Raw genomic sequence first — 21,926 nt, 5'->3', positions numbered from 1 at the left:
GAGTATATGAGTCTGGACATTATAGACTACTCAGTGAGAGAGCGAATTTTAAAAAGAATGTTGTTTCGAGTCTTCTTTATTATCCTATTTATTTAGGTTTAGGCCTACTCGTTAATGATGGCGCTTCACTTATTTTTGAAATGAATTGCTTTTCGTTAAAATACAATGTTTTAGTTTGTTTGCTGGTGAGCTATCAATATCTACGCATTGTTGTTGTACTCTCCTTTTATAAGACTAGGCCTAGGCCTAGCCTACCTTGAGTAGGCCTAGCCGAGTCTGTAGTACGTAGCTAGACCAGCGCGCCTAGGCTAGGCCCTAGTAGGCCTTCTGTACTGTTAGAATAGGATTAGGAGAGCTGAGAGGGCTGGCTGCTCACCCACGAACTCGAGTCACACAACAACTAGGCTTTGCATAAACCAAACTTGGCCTACGCAAGCTGCAGCTATAGGCCTAGGCCATGTGGGTCGAGTTTTTTTTATGGAGGGCTCAATTATTTTTTTTTGAATTTAGGGCCTAGGCCCTAGGGCTAGGCCTAGCCTAGCTGGGCCTACTAGGAGGAGACACGGACTGGGGAAAGTTTGCTTTTACTTTTTTAGTTAAAAATGCAGGCCTAGCCTAGTAGGCCTATGAATATGATGACATGTTTGTATCAATCATTAAACAAAGTAATATTTGCTCAGTCTGCATTTCGGAAAATAAGAACCGATTTCCGCGCAGATTTTGCCGAAAATTAGGCTTTGACCAAATCTTACGAATGCAATTAAATTTTTCACACAAATTTGAGCTGATTTTTGAGATATCCTCTATTTATGCAATTAAAAAACTTTACAGTATAGATTCCAGGTTGGTTGGACAAATAATAAAAGAAGAAATGAAAACAACAAAGGATATTGCCAGGTAAGATGTATGTTGCTCTATAGGATAGGCAATGTAAATTTATATTCCTTGACCTTTGAAAATTAAACATACTTTTAGACTTTTGATAATGTGATGTGGCTAAACACTTTCTCCAAGCCTGACAACAAATTTGATAATATGCTGTTATTATTGTTGCAATGATTTTCCGCAAATTTGCATGTACTGATTGGTGGAGATAGCTTTAACCAGAACCTTTTAAACTTCAGTCTTGTATCATATAATGCATGTTGGAAGAATAATATATTTACCATAAATTATTTCAATTTAATTTGTACATTTTACAGAGAACTTGGCCTCCTGCGTAGAAGATCATCGTCAACTTCCCAACATTCCAGAGATATAAGAAAAGCCCAAAGTTGGTGTAAGTAATACTAGATATGTTTTGAGTTTTTTCTTTTTGGTTTTTGACAAATTTTATGTTTAATTCCCAACCAGCCATTGGGATCCTCAGTGACTGTCGAACTTCCCACATTAATTTTGTTATGAGTAGATACTATGGGCCCTCTTGACATAAAAATTACCGGTATGGCGGCCACATGTTCTGCATTGCAGAATGGTCAATAATAATAATAATAATAATAATAATAATAATAATAATAATAATAATAATAATGTATGTGTGCAACATTATATTCATGCTAAAAGATAAACACCAAGACTAACCCATGAAAGTCTGAAGAAGACTTATTTCCAGTGGGCTCCAGCTTCTGGTGTTGATTGGGCAGTACACTGGGAGACAATCCCCTACTCTTTTCTAAACAGTGTAAACTGTGTTTCTTAACGTGCACATGGTCCATAATGCACACAGGACCAACGGCTGAAATACAAGTAGAACAGCAATGGAAATTGAACTGAGGACCAAGTGATCTCCACGGTTCAGCGCACACAGTGGCTACCATCAGTTTAGCCGACTGAGCTAAGCTGCTCTAACAAGGTCTTTAGTGCACTTAAATACATTATTTCCTTTGGTTAATTTTGGATATTGCAATTGGATCTTTTTTTTTTTAATCTGTTTATTATTACAGCTCAAGAATTCTCTTTTCTGATAGTAATAGACTTTGAATCAACATGTTGGAAAGAAAAAGAGATGAACACATGTCAAGAAATAAGTGAGTTAATGCAAAAGCTCTGTCCACACTATGCAATTTTTTGTGACAAAAATGTGATATGCCCATATATGGCTGTGATATGACATCATTATGCCCATATATGGCTGTGATATGACAAAATGAGATATGCCTATATATGGCTGTGATATGACATCATTATGCCCATATATGGCTGTGATATGATATCATTATGCCCATATATGGCTGTGATATTACATCATTATGCCCATATATGGCTGTGATATGACATCATTATGCCCATATATGGCTGTGATATGACATCATTATGCCCACATGTGGCTGTGATATGACATCACTATACCCATATATGGCTGTGATATGACATCATTATTCCCATATATGGCTGTGATATGACATTATGCGCATATATGGATGTGATATGACATCATTATGCCCATATATGGCTGTGATATGACATCATTATGCCCATATATGGGAAAATCACACATTTGTTGCTTAAAATTTGATAGTGTGGACAGAGCTGAACATTTGAAGATAAGATAATCATTTTGATATTTGGCTGTAATATGACACCAATCATGCCTATATATGGGCACATCACACAAATTTGTCACATAATATGTGATTGTGTGAACGGAGCTTAACGTTTGAAGGCAAGATAATCCTTTTAACACTCTGCCCCAAAAAGGAGCCCATCTCAAAAAGATAGCCCATGAGCTGTTTTATCAAGATAGCATGGGCATTCAAGCACCCCCTCCCTCCACTGGCCAGAGCTTGTCTGTAGTTGAACCAAAACAAAAATGAATATGTCTATAGATACCAAGCCAATACATGTCTGTCACAGTCTGTGAGTGCCATTTCCAGCCAAGTTTTTATTTAAAAAAATATATATATATCTCATTTGTGAGTTGGCACCCCTCCCCCAGCTCAGCCATAGCACAAGTCCCCATGTTGGACAGCTTAGTGTCCCCCCTCCAGAAAATATAACCTACAGCTGCCCTGGATGATAACAATGTTGTTGATGATGGTTGTGATGATAATTTAAAATACCGTGTAGCATACTTGAACATTTAGGACAGACCATGTGCTTTGAACAGAACACATTCAAATTCTACTAGATACCCATTTATACTACCGAGAGAGAGAGAGAGAGAGACTTAATTTAAATGCTTCAGAGCACCTAAAAACAATTATAAATATAACAAATTCTTCAGTGATATAACTGTAAAAATCATGAAATTTTTAAGGAATGCTTATCATAACCCTGCTCTACAGTTGAATTCCCCGCTGTTCTTCTTAACACATCAACTGGGGCAATAGAAGATGAGTTTCATTCCTATGTCCTTCCAATGGAGCGACCACAACTCAGCAAGTTCTGCACAGAATTCACTGGCATCACACAGGTGAGATTAAATCATTGAGTATTTATGAGAATTCTAGAGCTCAAAATCCTGTGCATTTGATTTTAAAAATAGAAGCTTAAATGTCCATTCCAAACCAATGGACCATTTCTATATTATTGTAGCATACTGATGTTATGTGCTAAGATTTATTTTTTCATTACAAAATCATTATATACATGGGATGTCTTAACATCTTATGTAAGGTGCTTTTAATTAGAATTAAACTAGATGATAAACTGTGTTATCCAGAGCTCTGTGATCTATGATTTATGGTGAATTTAATAGGTCCATGCTCTGACCATGGACATTATCTATATAAAATGTCTCCAGCACAGAATTTTGTCTGTACAGAATGGCCCAACAGTGGTTGTCTCGAGTAAAATTATTTTTTTTGCCTCCAGAAGGAATGCATGATGTTTCTCAGGGTTGTAGCTGTAGAAAACTAAGGGTGGGTGATAAACATTTTGAGGGTGGGTGAGTGATAACATCGGTAAACTCAAAATAATATAGTGTGGATTTTAAGGATGGAAAAGTGGGTGGGTGGAGGGCCATGAAATTAGATTTAGACTGGGTGGAAAACTTAAGGCAGGGTGGCACCGCCCACCATCTCCCACCATAACTACATCCCAGGCTTCTGGCCGTTGGTTTAGTTTAGCGGTACAAATGCAAATTCTGAATATCCCTTTTGTGGTTTTTACTTTAGTCATACAGAAGTAACCCTTTAGTAGACCAGTGATATAATGTCTGTGGTCTCCCAATTGATAGGTTTACTGGTATTTGTCCATAAAAATTCAGCTATGCATGCAGTGTGAGTGGTTACCTCTTTTGAGTGGGGTTAGCAACTTCGAAAAATCAACAACGCATACAGTCACAGCCTAGGCATAGACTGTAACCTTGATGTTGATATTGAAAGAAGGCCAACCTAGACTACCTAGGCCTAATCAGTAGATTTTTTTATTTTACAAACACAACATTTTACTAGTAAAATTGATGACTAAAATTGCTTCAGGAGAACACTGAATTTAGATTTTCCTATTGGAGAATAATTAAATTAATTAACCCTTTCCTGTCATATGGTGTCGCGACGACGCCCTCTTTCACCATACTTTATAGCGAGGGGCGTCGTACGTACGCCCTGTATAGATTTCATGACAATTTTTTTATAGCTAGGCTGCCCTCTATAAGATTGTTTGTGAGTATGTAGGAGTATTTCTGTAGAGGGCCTCCTGTATTCAGACCAAATAAAATGCCTGCGCCCGGTAAAAACCCGACATTTAGTGTAGATGATGCACAGTAATTTGGTACAGCCTCAGGTAATGGTAATGGGGCCGACTGGAAAGGAGAAGTTTACGTAAGAATATTTTTTGTCCCTAATTTTCTTGTATCTTGTTGTAGGCTATGGTGGAGAGCAGTGCACCGTTGTGTGTCATCCTGAGCCAGTTCTTGAGATGGTTGAAGAGACTTGCTGAGAAACACAATATGGAATACCATACTGCAAAGGAGAAGCAAACGCTGTGTACTTTTGTTACTTGGTCAGGTACTAATAAAAAATTGAAAAATAACATTGTTTTGTATGTCTACTGTACAGGGGTACTAAGTCTCCCACCATGTTGTGGGAATCTCCTAGAAATTGGGGGCGGCTTCTGACGCTGCTGTGAGCAAGCAATTTTCTCCCAAAATCGAGAACATCTCTGGCAAATTCACTATATTTGCATGTTTTTATTATCCACGTCTTCCTTATGTCAGATGGCTTTTTTTGAATTGTGAAACTATTATTTTTATGGTGATGTTTATGACTTGCTCTTCAGATTGGGATCTTGGACTGTGTCTGCATCGCGAGTGTCTCCGTAAACAGCTGTATAAGCCAGCAATGCTCAACAGTTGGATTGACCTCCGAGCTACGTACAAGGTATATCAAATGGCATTTACCCATTAAAAGGGACACTTATTATAATATTAATAATAATTATTATAACAATGATGATAGTAAAAGTAATAATAGTAATAATAAAATTAAAATAACAATAATAATAATAAATAAGTAAATAAGGTTTGTATAATAGCGCTTACATCCATTTCAGAGACCTGCTCAACTGTTTAAGAGAAAAGAACATCATCAAACAGTATGAAATTCACTAAAAAAACATTGATTAAACAATAAAAATATAGTATTACTGCACAAAAATGTGGGGCAAGAGTAACTAATCATTATATTGAGAATTTGCTGACAGCACATATCTCACCACAAAACCTGTAATGATACCAATATCTACACCTTATTTATATATTTTATTTTACAGACTTTTTATAAAAGGAAGCCTAATGGATTGAATGGGGCACTGCAGGATGTCGGTATCCAGTTCACCGGAAGACAGCATTCAGGTCGGTAATGGTTTAACAAGATTCAAATTTATTCCTCAATTTATAGTAGCAAACGTTGATTTACTCTACTTACTTTTAAAAGATTGTTGATTCAATAATTGATACAGAAAAACAGGAAGTTATCAATTCTTTGAGGCAATTTTTTTCAAGGTATTTTGTCAGACATTTGAATTTCAACCTACTCAATCGACTGTACGAATATATATTGTGTTCTATACGACTCATTTTTGTGATGACACTTCACATGGTCTGTGGTTAAATGTTAAAAAAATCCCAATCTTAATGATACTGAGAATTAAGCTACGTTCACATCTGAGCCCAGATCCGGTCCGGTGCCTGAATTAAAAATTGTGAAAAATGGATTCATGGTAAAGAATAGGACCATTCAAATCAAATTCATATAATTTGCAATCTGGACTCCAGATCCGTAGCAGTGGATCTGAGAGCTATTTGTACCATGAAATTGTACAGATTTTTTCATTAGACCAATCAGCAACAAGCTTGGTTGGTTCGAACGCATACGTCTTGTGAACACAGTTTTCAAAACAGGTACTGCAAATGCTATTGTGATGTGAGTTCGTGTCAGGAAAATGTCATAGGAGCGATGTTTTGTTTTTGTGTTATCGTACCAAATACTCAGTACGTTCCAAATAATTCCCACCCAAAATTTTTTTCGCTAGTATTTGGGAACATACTGAATATTTGGTACAATAACACGTCAGGTAGGGCAAAATATCACTCCTGTGATATTTTTCTGACACAAACACACATCTAAATAGTATTGTTCAAGTCTATGGACTGTCAAGTCAATCATAACATCGAGTGAGCTTTTCTGACATGTATTTTGTCCCACAAACGCACATGCTTGCATATGTTTATGTTCTTGTTAGAACTGTCCATTATATTGTAATGTTCTCACCTCACCACTATTTAATATGCATCGAAGCATTAAATAATTACTGTCTGGTTTTGTTCTTCAGGGCTTGATGATGCAAAGAATACTGCTCAGTTGGCATGGAAAATGATATGTGATGGCTGTAGGATGAGCATAACTAAGGCACCACATCAAAAAGCTGGTGTTTCTCGAGGACTTACAAAAGCAAGTAATTCAGGGGGGAACCCTAGTGTTCCAGCAAGCTCCTCTGTGCCTGGTGCAACAATTCTACAGACACCTAATACATCAGCAGGCCTGGGCTCGTCAAATGCATCATTAAACATACATAAGTCAAGCATGCCTGCAAGCATACAGAGACCTAGTACGTCAATAGGAGTGTGCATACCTGATGCGTCATCAAACCTAGAAAAGCCAAGTACCTCGGCTAGCTACACCAAGCCTGGTGCTTCAGCAAGTCTACAGAGGCCTAGCAGTGCGACAATAATACATAAAGCATCATCACACCTGCATAATCCAAGCACCTCAGCAAGCTTCTCTAAGCCTAGTACAACCACAATACTACAGAGGCCTAGTACCTCAGTAGTTCCTAATGCATCATCAAACCCACAGAATCAAAACACCTTTGCTTACCCAAGGCCCACTGCCACTACAATCCTTCAGAGGCCTAGTACATCAATGAGCTACTCTAAGCCTGGTAAATCTACAATACACAGGCCTAGTACATCAGTAGGCGTTTGCATGTCTAAAGCATCATCTAAACTAGGGAATCCAGGCACCACAGCAAGTATTCAGAGCCAAATTACTCCAAAAATCCTTCAAAGACCAGGACAATCAGTAAATCATTCAGGGAAAAATGTTCTAACGAACCTGCCTAGGTCACTAGTTTCATCTAGCTGTCAAATGGTAGGTGCCTGTATAAATAGAAGATAACTGATCCTGTGAAATTCAGATATTAACTGTCTAAATGCAATATTGTATTTTGTGTGAGTATACTGCAGTAGATAAAATTAAATTACAGGAAATACTGTATAGCAATTAATTTTCAAAATTATATAATTATTGACTGTATAGTGTTGTTGTTATTAAGTACAGTAATGCTAATTTATTGATTAAAATATTTTTTGTTTAATTAATTGAAGTCCTTGTCTTCATTTCTTCTCAGCTGTCCATCAGGAATGTTTGGGAAAAGACAATGACAAGCAGATTTAGAACAAACATGATCAAAAGAAATGGACAAAACGATATTCAGGGAGAAAGAATTCACAGTACCTCATATGCTAGGCAATTATTGTGCAATAAAAACACAGAATTCATAGGAAAAGACAAGCAGGTTGGTAGCAAAGAACGAGAGTCCGTTCAGAAGTCAACTTCACCTTACAGAGAATCAATAGATACTTCTGAGAATGCACTTCCTATGTATCATGATGAAGGTGTTGACCTTAATGCTGGATTTATTTATAATGAAGATAAAAAAGTACAAGATAAATCTTTAACTCCTGTTACTAATTATAGTGTAGGGCCTGAAAGAAAAGAATGTATTCAACGCAAGACATTCAATCCTTTGCAGAATTATATTACACCAAGAATTTTGAAACAGCCAATGAAAACACTGTTTACAAAAGTAAAGGTATTCCAGGCACAAAAACTTCATTGTGACTTTGAGACTCCAGGACAAAGTAACACCATTCTTAACTATCTACAGCCCCACGGAAAAGTGCATATGGATGGTTTGCCAACAGGATCTCTGAAACCACTTCACCAATCATTGCAAGTGCCATGCAAGGGTCATTCTACACCATTGACCAAACTTGCCAAAGAATTTGCCAGTGATCACAAAGTGGTTAGAAAGATGACGCCTGCCAATGTAGCTTCACGTAATGGCATCATCACCACACCAACTTGGATCTCAAGATCATGCACCAAAGAAAAGATAACACCACCAATGTGTCGGTGTGGGCGAAGAACAAGGCGAAAAATTGCATCAAGACCAGGACCAGATCAAAATAGACCATTCTTTGTCTGTCCTAAGAGCAACGGATGTCAGGTTAAAGAGCAGAGAGGATGCGGCTATTTTCAATGGGAGTCGACTGTTATAAAGAACAATATGAATATTTATCAACTTAAAAAGAACAGATTGTCAGTAGCAGTAGAAAGTTCATCTGCTGTTCCAGCAATTGGCACAACCCCACTAAACAGAAACTTTGAAAGTTCAATAGGAAAATCCCAACAAATCATGAAACCATCTTTGAGAACAGCCTTCAGGATCAAACCATATTAATTTCATGGTACTTAATATTTTTTAAGTGTTTTTCAAAACAGGGTTTATATAACTGCCATATAAATCAAATATAATTAAATAATTTTAATTATAAATTACAAGAAAATATTTTCATCACCAAATAAGGGTGTTAATACAGTTCCTATTCCATTATGCCTGCCAACAAAAATGTAAAGATTTTAATAGTAAAACGTCTGTAACATATTATTGCATTCGATTTTAAAACATGTGATTTTAAATTTCTTTTATATTTAGCAATTTTTGAAGGGGGTGGGGCGGGTGTGGGGCAGTATTATTTATAATCACATCAGTAATGATCCACATGATGGCAAATAGTACACTTGTTCCTTCAGCTGCAGCCAAAAATAAAGAAGGGAACAGCCCCTTTGTACCACATCTCACCACTTTCCAGCAAGAATAAAATATCTTCCCCCAGAAATACATTGTAGCAAAGATAATAAATAGCAGAAGATAGAGCAGCTTCCTAATACTGTATAGTGGAACATCCATTCGAAAGGCATTGTGGGTACACGGAGAGCAATTTTACCCCATCCGCGCGGCGGCGTTATATAGCAATAATAAAGGCGCCGCTCTGGTTCGTTTGTTTCCTGTAGTTTCTTCACTTAGTAAAATAGTCAAATTTTACCCAATTCGCGGGAGGGCGGATGTTCCATCAATTTTAATGTAAATACGCGGAACAGCTCATTCCTCTGCTATTTAAGTTCTTTGATTGTATAGTGCATCCTTCTTCTTGCGTATGATATAAATAGATATCTAGTTGCTATTAATTTTACTGGAACAGTGATCGTAGCAGGGTCACCAACGAGCAGGTTGACAAATTGACCCTTCCATATTATACCTTTAGGTGAAGAGAGGCAAGTATAAGTGATGTGTCTTGCCCGAAGACACAAGCAGTGCAGCGAGCGTCGGTCTCATACTCACGACCAGAAGTCCAACACCCTACACGCTGCGCCGCACGCTCTTACATTGTTGTTCCATTCCATATCCAGTCAGTGTGGTCATTCTGTACGGTAGCTGGGTTTGTTCATTTTGACTCGGACTCAAATAATTAATTACAGTACTAATTTTGCCAGTAACATCAAAACTTTCAATAGAGTAATCAAGTGCATCTGCAATTTCGCTAAATTTTTAACATAGAAGGCGGCTCTTTTCTATGTATGCATGGCGTAGCAAATGGTTAATAATCATTAATTCAAAGAATGTGTAAAGTGGAATAGAACATTTTTCCACCTTTTCTATACATTAAGTATGTGTGGTGGTGTTGGTTTTTATGTTCTTTCAGTCATTATTTGATTTAATTTCTATGTTATTATAAATAAAAGACCTTATTTTATGTTTAAGTTGAATGAGTGTTTAAAATGAGTGTGAACAATTCACTTGCTAGTTATGATTGAAACTCCTAATAGTGTACAAGTTGGTTAAAGCCGGCCACTCACTCTATGAAGAACGCAACCCGAATACACGCGCGCAACGGGTCGTTTTTAATAACGATCCGTTTACACTGCCACCGAAAATCAGCAGACGGCGTCGCGTCGTCTTGCGCTCACAGGGAGCAGAGTTGGATTCGTCGTGCGACGGTCGTACGGACCGTCGCGACGGACCGTCGTACAACGCAGTGAGACTGAAGACTTCTACATAGGTAGAAGATTCCGAGTAGGGAATAATACAGATGTGTAACATAAAGCGTGCTTTATGGAGAAAACTCGATGCCGTGTTATTCCAAATTAATTATGATTTTTATAGGTGTGACACACATACTGTCCGAGTTGAGCTAATTTATTGAACAATAAACATTTATTACATGTAATAATTATATACGGGTGATAGTTATTAAATTTAAAGGTTAAAGTAGACAATCAAACTGTACTCCCTGTATTATTGTGGTATTGCGTACATAATTATTCGCTTTTAATGAAAAAAAATCAGGTGTCTATTTTCACAGATTGTTTTATATTTATTGAACATTATTTTATACACAACACATGGTGTTTTTTTTCACACTCAGATATTAATATGCTGCTAAATCCTAAACCTTAGTTATACAGTACAAGTGATGTCGCCAGCCGAGAAGGTCCCCACTCTGTCGAACAGGCCTGGGACCCCTGTCGTCCGACGCAACGACGAGATTGTTGGACCAAACATTTAAAAGATTAATAGTTTTCCTATGTATACACCGGAGCCTTGTCCTACCTTATTGACTTACGTTAATTGGGTCTAATTAACATACCGCCCAATATACTATGCTTTAGACATTTTAAAATGTTTAAAAGCGATTTTAAAGATTTGTGTGGAAAAGATATATCAAATATAAAAAATACGATTGTGAGAGACTGTAATGCAAAATATGCGCTTTTCTAGAGAAACCATGGGAACCACTGATAGGTTTGACAGAAAATAGTATTTCATTTTATTTCAAACAACTCTATTTCAATGTTTGTATTTAATATTTGAATTTGTATATATAGAATTTTAATTTTTTTCGTAATATTTTATATTATTGTCGTTGTCGTGAGTAGAACCCTCGACAGTATCATTCTTCTACTTTTAAGTTTGATCCTTTTGAACCATACCTACTCCTCTTTACGAAATAGTTTCTTCAATTCTTCAATTGATAATATGGTGAGGGCCTTAATATTCCATTAAAATCAGCACTAAGTAAAGCATAAACATAGCTTTGAGACAAATTGAAATTGTATTGAGTTTCTTTTTGGACACAGAACACTCGAATCTGTGTTTGTTTAATAGACCATTTGGTTAGCGCCCCCAACCTACTAATGCTGTCAACATTGCCATTGAATGAGCTGTGGCTGAGGCTGTGTTAAAATGTCAAATTGGGTATTTATTTAACAAACAAAAAAACAGAAAAACCAAGAAATCTGATCTGTATCTTATGTGGGTGTGACTATGTAATACCCTATGCATTTACAATAATAATTTTCTATTTCAAAAGTGTGTAAATAAGAAAAAAATAATAACATTTTGAGCCCGAAAATTTTTTATGATATTAACATTGGTACTGTTATGGGAATAAGCATTTTGTCTTATTAATTACAACTTAATGTTTATTGTTTAATCGGCTGTAATTCAATACCTATACCTTGTCAATATTGAATAATTAATAAATATCATTTAATAATCATCATTATTATTATTTATTTATTTATATTTTTATTTATTTATTTACTTTTGTTTGTTTATTTCCTTCCTTCCTTATTTGCTCGTTCGTTCGTTCCTTCCTTCCTTCATTACTGGGCCTCGTTGAGAGTTCGAATTTAATTAGAAGCAGTGAATTGTGTATTACACTCTTATTGCACAATCGTAGTCGAACAGCACTGCAAAACTGAGACCCTGTCTCTTATACACATCTCAACAGTAGTGTCCATTGTGTAGTGTAGCTCTGCACTAATTGCACCGTTTATCGAAAAAATGTTGAGTGGTCTGAAATAAACAGTTTGCAAAAAAAATGTTTATCAGAAATAACAGTACATTTAGTAGTCCTATAAAGAATTATAACTATGAAAATACGTAACACCCGAATTCATTACTGGCGTCCCACCCAGGGACATCACACCCTCACCTGCCTCACGCTACAAAAACTGAGGGTCAGTCCAGCACATGGGCCCTAGTGGCTCGACAAGAATAGAAGAAGAATCGTATGCTGACGTTACGATCGTATATTATGCATTATGAACATAAAGAAAAGAAATAAAGAAGATAAATATAAATTAACACAATCAAAATGAAAACAAAACTTGAATAAACAATTAATGAATGTCTTCGAAATGCATACTTTTACAGTGTCACAATCGGATTATTTATATGTCTGTCTGATGGATTTTATCCTTACAACATTTTTAATGTTTAAAATGGTTTAAATATCGCTTTCCATATATATATTTTTTACAAACAAGTGATTCAGGTTTTTTTCTTCATCGAACTTTTTGTTTTCACTGTGTTTGTTTATGTACCTAACCCCTGATATTTATGTGAAACATTACGTTGAATGTAGGCCTACTGGCATTAAACGAAAACATGGAAATCAACGAAATTCCGCGCAATTAAACTGCGCCAGTACAGGTTCATTTTGTACCTTAGCCTTTGATAGGTTTCACCCGTAATAATAAATCTTAATATTGTTAATTAATTCAGGTTAATTACCTCAACCCACACATACTGTGTGGGTTGAGGTAATTAACTTGAACTAATTAATTCAAGTTAATTACCTCAACCTCAGTATGTGGATCATATAAGCTATAAAAATGTGAATTTTAAGCACAATAAAACTGCGATTTCACTTTGACTGTCTATTTTAACATTTAAATTTTGACATATTTTATTGTTCATATTAATTAGCCAGACAGTATGTGGATCATAAGCTATACAAATTGTCGCCTTTAGCCGTTTTTATTTTCAATTTTAAATAACACGGCTTCGAGTTTTCCCAATGTGATACAACATGTTTTATACATAGATGCATAGATAAAAACGCATCATGAATTCAGCCAAGAACGCGAAGTAAAGTTCATGATCCTTTCTCTTCTATACCGTTTATAATTTATCTGTATATAAATTGTGAACGTTAAGATAAGAGGAACATGCGTGTGCGCAAAAAAAAATTCCCAGCCTGGATTCGAACCTTACCTTATGCTGTATATGCAAACGCCTTAACCTACGGTCCATGGAGGCTTTGTTAGGAATTATTCTTCGCATTCTTGTGCATGCGTAGTTGGACAGCACTAGCTGATGCATAGCAAATAACAGAATTTAATATGATACGAATTTTTTTGTGAGCATTTACAATGTAGCGCGGTAATTTTATAATAATATATATAAATTTTGAACGCTAAGGAATAGAAATCTGCAAGTCGAAAATATGGTCTGAGATTCGAACCAGGAATCTTCTGATGAACACGTCTTAACCAGCTGGTCCACTGGGCCTCGTTGAGAGTTCGAATTTAATTAGAAGCAGTGAATTGTGTATTACACTCTTATTGCACAATCGTAGTCGAACAGCACTGCAAAACTGAGACCATATGATACGCCATCATTTTTAGTATTTTATCGACAAAACGGAATTTCGATCGAGATATTCTGGTATCTGAGATTACAATCACTCGCCCTGTCGCGCCCTGTTTATGTACTGGAAAAAATAATGGCATTTATGTTCATTGTAGCTTTTTTTTCGCAGTATCATGAAAAGCTAAAAACTTCAAAAATTCGTATTCTAATTCTGATTAGCAATAAATTTGAGGCAAATGCATGTAGAATTTTCATTTATAGGATATTATTTTTTTTTCATAATTTATTAATAATGACTTTTACCTACGTCTTCTATTGGCCTGGTAGCCATTTTCCAACCACATCGTTTTATTGGTTTTCAAATTTCCAATGTCAATTGGATTTGCAATACCTATTCACAGGGGTGGTGCCATGATTTGCCAAACGGGGGAGCAGATGTCCTCGTCGGGGTGTTGGATTTCTTCCAGACTAAAACGTAAGTGGGTGTGGTTAAGCGTAGCCGCCAGAAGTGTATGAGAATCTATGACAATTTTTTCTTCCCGATTGGGCCCTTCCCATCTCCCCCCCTGTCTCTTATACACATCTAGATGTGTATAAGAGCGCCTCCCCTGCCTATTCAAATTAACAATTACAACGAACATAACATTTTATTTTTCAATACTTTTGATTTCATTACCATCTTAACTCTTACAAATTTTTAATCTCTATCCAAAACCGTCGTCTTCGCTACAAATGAAGCCTTCCCACTATCCCAAAATCTAAAATATAAACATAATATGGTCAACGAACCTTTGCCTATTCTGCCTCATCTCTTCGAATTGACTTGTCCCTATCTATCAAAAACTCATAATTCATTTAAACTGAATGAAACTAAAACATGTATTTTTTATTCCATGTATTTTGTTCAATTACAATTTTTGTTTTTTGTCAACCACTATATTTTTTTGTTTGTTTCATTTAAATTTTTTTATACCATTAATAATGCATATTTTACATATTAAGATAGTACAAATGTAGCAATGTATTTTACAAATATAAAAAGTTTAATCCATGACATGTTTCAATGGTACCGGAGGCCCTCTACATTAGTTGGGAACAACCTACCTTAAACAAGCAGCTCAGACACATTTTTATATCACCTTAAAGCCAACTCAGACAGCGTCGGCCGACGCAGCCCGACGCGGTTTATCGTCGGGGACAGTCTTAAGCCGTCGTGAGAAATATTAAACATGTTTAATATTCTACTACGCGACTGCCCCCGACGCACACCATCGCGTCTGCGTTCAACTCACACAGACCCGACGCGACAACAAATCGCGTCGGGCTGCGTCGGCCGACGCTGTCTGAGTTGGCCTTTAACTCTTTAATTGCCTCATTCAATCTGCCTTCTCATTGGTCCAAACTGCATCACATTAGTTATTAATTCATTACATTCAACCCTTTATATTTACATAGGATAGTATGAACAAAAAATGATGAACAAAATAAATAAAGTTTAAATAAAAAATGGCTTGTATCACCTTTTTTGGAGTTTGTTTCATTAAACTGAAACATATTCTATCTCGTTATTTAACCTGAGACAATAATGTTTTGCTGTCTAAAGATTTAATTAATTAAATGATTATTTCTTAGATGACGATCGGTTTCTGTACTTATTACCTTTATTTTTTCCGATATAATTTTCTTTTCTGTCTCCTTGTGAACTGTTGTTGATTTTTTTTTTGTTATCCGTTTCATGTATTTTTTTTTTCATAAGGCAAGACTCCTTCAGGCTTTGTTTGCTTTTGCGGTTTTGCCCTCTTCAAATGTTTTTTTTTTCTTTCTTTTTGCAATTATTATGAATCAACTGTTAAAGTAGATAATTCTACTTTAAAAAAATAAAAAATGTTTCATTTCATTTTATTTATTGCGCTATAAACACATATAAAAATATAGTTGTCATATGGCAGGATTGCCCAAAAGTAGAAGAATGATACTGTCGAGGGGATCTCTCACGACAACGACAATAATATAAAATATTATGAAAAAAATTAAAATTCTATATATACAAATTCCAATATTAAATATAAACATTTGAAATAGAGTTATTTGAAATGAAATGAAATACTATCGTATGTCAACCTATCAGTGGACTCCATGGTTTCTCTAGAAAGCGCATATTTTGTATTACAGTCTCTCACAATCGTATTTTTATATTTGATATATCTTATCTATACAAATCTTTAAAATCGTCTTTAAACATATTTTAAATTGTCTAAAGCATAGTTTATGGGGTGGTATGCTAATTAGATAGACCCAAAGTCAATAAAATACGACAAGGCTCTGGTGTATACATATAGGCAAATTATTAATCTTTTAAATGTGTGGTCCAACAATCTCGTCTTTGCGTCGGTCGACGGGGGTCCAGGCCAATCCGACAGGGGGAACCTTCCCCACTGGCGACATCACTTGTTTAGAGTTTAGTTTCATATTAATAACTGAGTGTGAAAAAACACCCTGTGTTATGTATAAAATAATGTTGAATAAATAAAAAACAATCTGTGAAAATAGACACCTGATTTTTGATGATGTACGCAATAGCACAATAAAAATGGGAGTTCAGTTTGTTTGTCTACTTTAACCTTTAAATTTAATAGCTATCAGCCGTATATAACATACGTAATAATGTTTATTGTTCAATAAACATTACATATATTATTATTAGCTCAACTTAGACAGTATGTGTATCATAGGTCTACCTATAAAAATCATAATTAATTTGGAATAACACGGCATCGAGTTTTTTTTCCCATAAAGCATGCTTTATGGTACACATCTGTATTCCGTACTCAGAATCTTCTGCTATGTAGAAGTCGGGCACTCACTGCGTCGTGCGACGGTCCGTACGACCGTCGCACGACGAATCCAACTCCGCTCCCTGTGAGCACTAGACGACGCGACGTCGTCTGCTGATTGTCGGTGGCAGTCTGAACGAATCGTCATTAAAAACGACCCACTGCGCGCGCGTAGTCGCGTTGCGTTCTTCATAGAGTGCCCGCCTTTAACCAGCTGGTACACTGTTAAGGCCTAGATCAGATTAGGTGGATAAACCCGGCTCAACTCACCGGGTTTATCCACCTGCCAGTCTGAACTAGGTGGCTTATCTCAAGCCGGGCTGTGTTTCTATAGTAACTATGCCTGGCGCGCCACCGTGTTTAACTTTTCTAAGCCTGGCTTTAATCGTTGCGAGGGGTCTTGCATTGACTTCCGGGTAACAAAATGACCAATCAGCATTCAATTACGTACGCTGTGAACAAGCCTACGTTTCGCGAAAGCAATGTTTTGAAACACGTTTCCTGGTTACGGTTCATTATTATGCAAATTCTCGCATAACATACTATACTTTTTAATATAAAAAGGGATAAAAATTATTCTCTAATATCATTTCAACATTTTACTTGCTTTGCTACATTTGTACTATAATTTAGTAGCAAAAAAAAAACTTGTATTGCGTTAATTTTTTAAGTGTCCGTGTCAAAATTGTCCTGTCTGTGACAAAAACTGTCCCGTCTGTGACAATTTGTTTTCAAAATATTATATTTTAGGCAGGTTAAACAAAAAATTATCTAAAAATTGGTTGATAAAATATTAAGTTATAGTCTCTAGTAGGAGAATATCGAATATTAAATTTTTCATAGCATTACTTTCCTAATGAATGTAAAAAACCTCCTCAAATGTCACACCGGGACAATCATTAATTTTTAATGTGTAAGTATGAAATTAATAATAACAAATTTCAACTAAACACATGATTTTGTAATAGAGGAAATACAATGTAACTGTGTCTGCACCAAAATTTTGTTATCAGATTTACAGTTTAAGAAATGTTTAGCATTTTTTAATGTCCCGTCCTTGACGCAAAATATACATTTTTAATAAAATAACCCAAACAACATCCATAAAAAAAAGTTTTTTTCATCTAACTTTTATATATCTTCTTTGAAAATCAGCCAAAATAATATATTAATAATTGAAAATGAAAATTTAACCTTCACGGACCAAATACTGTGGAGTGTATAAGAGACAGCAACAATGCTGTGGGAAACAATGGCTGGATCTCAGTAGAGATACAAAAATGATAAGCAACAGCTAAAAAGTAAACGTAAGAAAACAGCCAGAAATAGAACCAGAGCTTTCGGACAACACTAGTCCTTCCTCAGTGGCGAGTGAATATATATATATATATATATATATATATATATGAAGAAGGCGTGTCCACGTGTGTTTCGAAACATATGTAAATATAATATAACGTAACAGTAAAGAAACTCAAATACGTAAGATGTTGACTTTAGAAACACTAAAATTTATTAGGCGAATATTTCGGCTACTCCTGTAGTCTTTGTCAACGCTTGACATAAAATGCTGCATTTTATGTCAAGCGTTGACAACATTAAATAATTGAAAGGCAATTATTACCACATTTTCCCCACTATTAATATATATCTTTTTATTTTGTTTTATCTATTCATTGTTTTAAATTTATTTTTAAATTTTTTACTCATTGACCATTTGTTCGAATAATAATATTAACGAATAAATAACAATAATTAAAACGTGGACATAGTGTCACTACTACAATAATAAGATTAACATTTTTAAATCTCAAAATCAACTTTATATAGCCGGAGTTATGTATAGTACGGCGAACGACAGGTACGCTTTCTCCGATAAAAATGTTTTTTTTTTCTATGAATGGAATGACCTATACGAAGCACGAGCTCCTGTAGACCAAACACAGTACCGTTACGATTTTAATCGTGCGGGAAATATACTCATGACAGACACACACACACTTCCCCAGCGAGCGAGGGTAAAATGAACATTTCGTTCAGGTATCCAACGTAAACTATTTTGTCACGAATCGTTCTTTATGAACTCAGGATACTGAAAAAAAGAGAAAATGCTTATCACAATGTTAATTACCGTTATTAAAACTTTCAGCTCTATGTTAACAACTCTGAGATAGTAAGCATCCGCGGCAATATGGTGCATAAGCCAAATTGCTTATATCAGCAAAACCTTTTGACATTTATCAAGGCCCAACCCAAAAATTATATTCTTTTGTAAAAATTCACATACAGGTGGTTCCTGGCAATATGATAGGCTAATTGTTCGTTTTGGTAATATCCCCGCCCTTCTAATGAAACGTATATAACTTCGAACCTTTTCCCCAAAAATGCTATTGCAGTGGAGTTTGGAAAAAGGAAACAGTGAAATTCATTAGTGACGCAACTAGTCAACTTGTTGGAACGTGCCGATTTATAAGGTAAGTAATACGTGCACACCAGCCGTCTTTAATAAATGTTATATACACTGATTGGTATGGTTCGTCAATTTTTTCAAAATAATTATCAATTTACATATGTTTGTAAGTTTTAACAGAGGACAATTCCATACTTGCACATGAGGCGAGCAGCTTTTTTATTATTGACTTATCGTTAGCTTTATGGTATTGGAAATTATAAATAGGCCTAAGCACTTTATTGCGCAAAACAACAAACAAAAAGGAGAGAAAAAAGTAATATTTATAAATTTATATAAAAAATCTTTTAAATATTACTAATATTAGAAAACTGGTTTAAATGGTGTATAAAAATGACATTATGTGTAAGTGTAGACTATATTTTATATGTAAAGTCTTGTATAGTTATAAAAATATTAAACTAAATCTTACTTGTAAAATATAATAGAATATGGAATGAAAACGAGAAATAATAAATAGAAAGGCCTCGTAAAATATCAGAAAAAATGTTCATCATAATATTTAGAGTAGAGTTATGATTCTACTAAAGAAAGCCAGTGTTCTTTAAATATACAATATTTTGTCATAAATTATAAAAATTACTCTTCAATATTGAAAAACAAAATACTTACACTAACATAAATTAATAGATTATTCTACAAACTGAAACATTATTCAATGTGAATTAGGAAGACATTATAATTTTGAATTCTGTATAAAACGTATTGCAAAACAAATACTGTAGGTATTATACTTGTAAGACGTGTTTATAGTAAAAACAGATCAAATAAGTCTGTTGAATAAAATTTGAATATCAAGCTTATATTGAACTAAAATGGTGTCATAGGAACAAAATATATAACAGTTATAACGCGGGTTATTCGGTACGATTAAATATAATATATAAATTACGACTTGAAACATTTAGAAAGTTGCATATATATGTTTTGTGTGTAAAATAGGAACTGTTATAAGGACTTTCTGGCAAAAAAGTTCACTGTTGACAAGAACACATTATCTTTTGATATTACTGAGCTCGTCTGTAATTATTTATAAATTCATTTAACTTTTTTGCAGTTGATAACTTGAATTTGTGTAGCTTCAGTCTGGGATGAAGGAATAAAAATGGCACATATGCTCTTTTTGAATTAAAAGCCTCATTCCATTGAATATATTAACGCGCTGTGATTCAAGCAATGAATCATGGGTAATATTTATTCTGTTTGTTTCAGTAGTAACCATGATGCTGTGGTCTCTCTTCGTTGTTGGAGTACTAATGACTCTCACTGACGCAGATTGTCCGGATGGCTGGAGTGAATACGATAACGCCTGCTACATATACTTCATGGATCACGACAACTGGAATGACGCTCGTGCTCATTGTCATTCATTTGATTTTTCGTGCGATGACAAGTATGCTCGTCTTAGTTTGGCTACACTCACTAATGATGGAGAACGCGAGTTTGCCAATTCACTTTGGAAAGATGCAACTGGTGGAAGGATCACTGATACATATGGTGCCAGATATTGGATTGGGCTGTACAAGAATAACGAAGGGTGGCATTGGGACGACGCCAGAAAGGTGGTTGCTGGCGAGCTAAACTGGGCAAAGGACGAGCCAAATAACCAGGGAGGGAATCAAAATTGCGCTGCTGTGTGGTTTGATGACCTAAAATGGGACGACCGCAACTGCTATACTTCAGAAGGCCTTGCCTATCTCTGCGAGTTTAAATGCGAGTGAATTTGAATGCTGTCGACACAAACTTTGTAAAAGTTTGGTTCATTTAATTATTAGCCAAACAACTTTTATTTTTTACATTTTATCGCACATAGATTTTGAATAAACACTGGCGTCAAATACCACTGATTAACAATGTTCCTGTTGTTTGAATAACAAGATACCTAGAGTTGTTCAAACACATTGCCTGAATATATTAAACATCTTTATCATATATTAAATTACGTTACCTATTAATAACAAGTATGTTCATTGCTCATGTCGTTCTTCTGTTTACTCATAATCTACATTATTAATAAATGCACGTAAAGTCACGCAACACCTTCCCATGTGTCATTTTTTTTTCATTGCTATGTAGAACATTTAAGCCTTTAAATATAAATAATAGGATATTGGCTTAAAAACAAGTATTTAATCATCCTACCAAGGAGAAAAGCTTATTATTCCCTCGGTTGCTTATATACTCCCCTTTGCAAGCTGATGCTGCTTTACCGTTTGAATAACCTTTGTTTGCACAATTTCATTTCAAGCTTGACAGGTTAAAAATGTGATGCAAAGTATTTTATAACTTTTTAAGTTTATGTGATTATGGTATTTGCTTCGTAAAATTTAAGCTTATCACAAATATATCTCTAGTTTTGGAAATTCTGAATAATTAGGCACTATCAAGTAGGCCTATATCCAAATATTTCTCAAATATGTCGTGGTTCCATGTGTTATGAAAATACTAAGAAGGAAGATTACAATCTTCCATGAGTGGTTGAGACGACAGATTTTTAACACAAACTGACGTCATAACACAATGACGTCTCATCAAGCATAATGTTGAGTGTTATATATCATAATTCGCATTAATGATAGTTGTACAACCATAAATCTGCAAAAATATTGTGATGT

General features: G+C 35.2%; 2 protein-coding genes across 4 annotated transcripts; both read left to right on the top strand.

Moving 5' to 3' along the window:
- Positions 1-28: 28 nt before the first annotated feature.
- LOC117118712 lies at positions 29-10,328 on the top strand. 2 transcript variants are annotated; one of them, XM_033263379.1, is made up of 10 exons: positions 29-185; positions 844-897; positions 1,203-1,279; positions 1,944-2,027; positions 3,285-3,412; positions 4,808-4,949; positions 5,221-5,321; positions 5,713-5,794; positions 6,775-7,592; positions 7,852-10,328. In XM_033263379.1, exons 2-10 carry the CDS (start codon positions 872-874, stop codon positions 8,965-8,967), a joined length of 2,574 nt encoding a protein of 857 aa, XP_033119270.1. In that variant the 5' UTR covers positions 29-185; positions 844-871; the 3' UTR covers positions 8,968-10,328. The 2 variants fall into 2 exon arrangements, with proteins under 2 accessions (XP_033119270.1, XP_033119269.1); XM_033263378.1 differs by having other exon boundaries at positions 832-897.
- An 8,626-nt stretch (positions 10,329-18,954) lies between these two features.
- On the top strand, positions 18,955-21,586 carry LOC117118733 (ladderlectin-like). 2 transcript variants are annotated; one of them, XM_033263411.1, is made up of 2 exons: positions 18,955-19,315; positions 20,524-21,586. In XM_033263411.1, the coding sequence occupies exon 2, from the start codon at positions 20,532-20,534 to the stop codon at positions 21,030-21,032; it is 501 nt and encodes a 166-aa protein (XP_033119302.1). In that variant the 5' UTR covers positions 18,955-19,315; positions 20,524-20,531; the 3' UTR covers positions 21,033-21,586. The 2 variants fall into 2 exon arrangements, with proteins under 2 accessions (XP_033119302.1, XP_033119303.1); XM_033263412.1 differs by having other exon boundaries at positions 18,957-19,315; positions 20,527-21,586.
- Positions 21,587-21,926: the final 340 nt, after the last annotated feature.

This window comes from Anneissia japonica, unplaced genomic scaffold, assembly GCF_011630105.1.
Source record: "Anneissia japonica isolate Jap-2015-1 unplaced genomic scaffold, ASM1163010v1 scaffold1951_len603592_cov169, whole genome shotgun sequence".
NCBI classification, from domain to species: domain Eukaryota; kingdom Metazoa; phylum Echinodermata; class Crinoidea; order Comatulida; family Comatulidae; genus Anneissia; species Anneissia japonica.
The sequence above is the reverse complement of the archived record's forward strand: the minus strand, read 5'-3'. Positions and strand labels throughout refer to the sequence as shown.

Excerpts from the sequence above, each read along its gene's own strand:
- LOC117118712 (XM_033263379.1), top strand. The coding sequence starts at position 872 with ATGAAAACAACAAAGGATATTGCCAG. Across the intron at positions 1,280-1,943 it reads AAGAAAAGCCCAAAGTTGGT|CTCAAGAATTCTCTTTTCTG; the intron begins GTAAGTAATACT and ends TTATTATTACAG. Across the intron at positions 5,322-5,712 it reads ACCTCCGAGCTACGTACAAG|ACTTTTTATAAAAGGAAGCC; the intron begins GTATATCAAATG and ends TTTATTTTACAG.
- LOC117118733 (XM_033263411.1), top strand. The coding sequence starts at position 20,532 with ATGATGCTGTGGTCTCTCTTCGTTGTTGGAGTACTAATGACTCTCACT.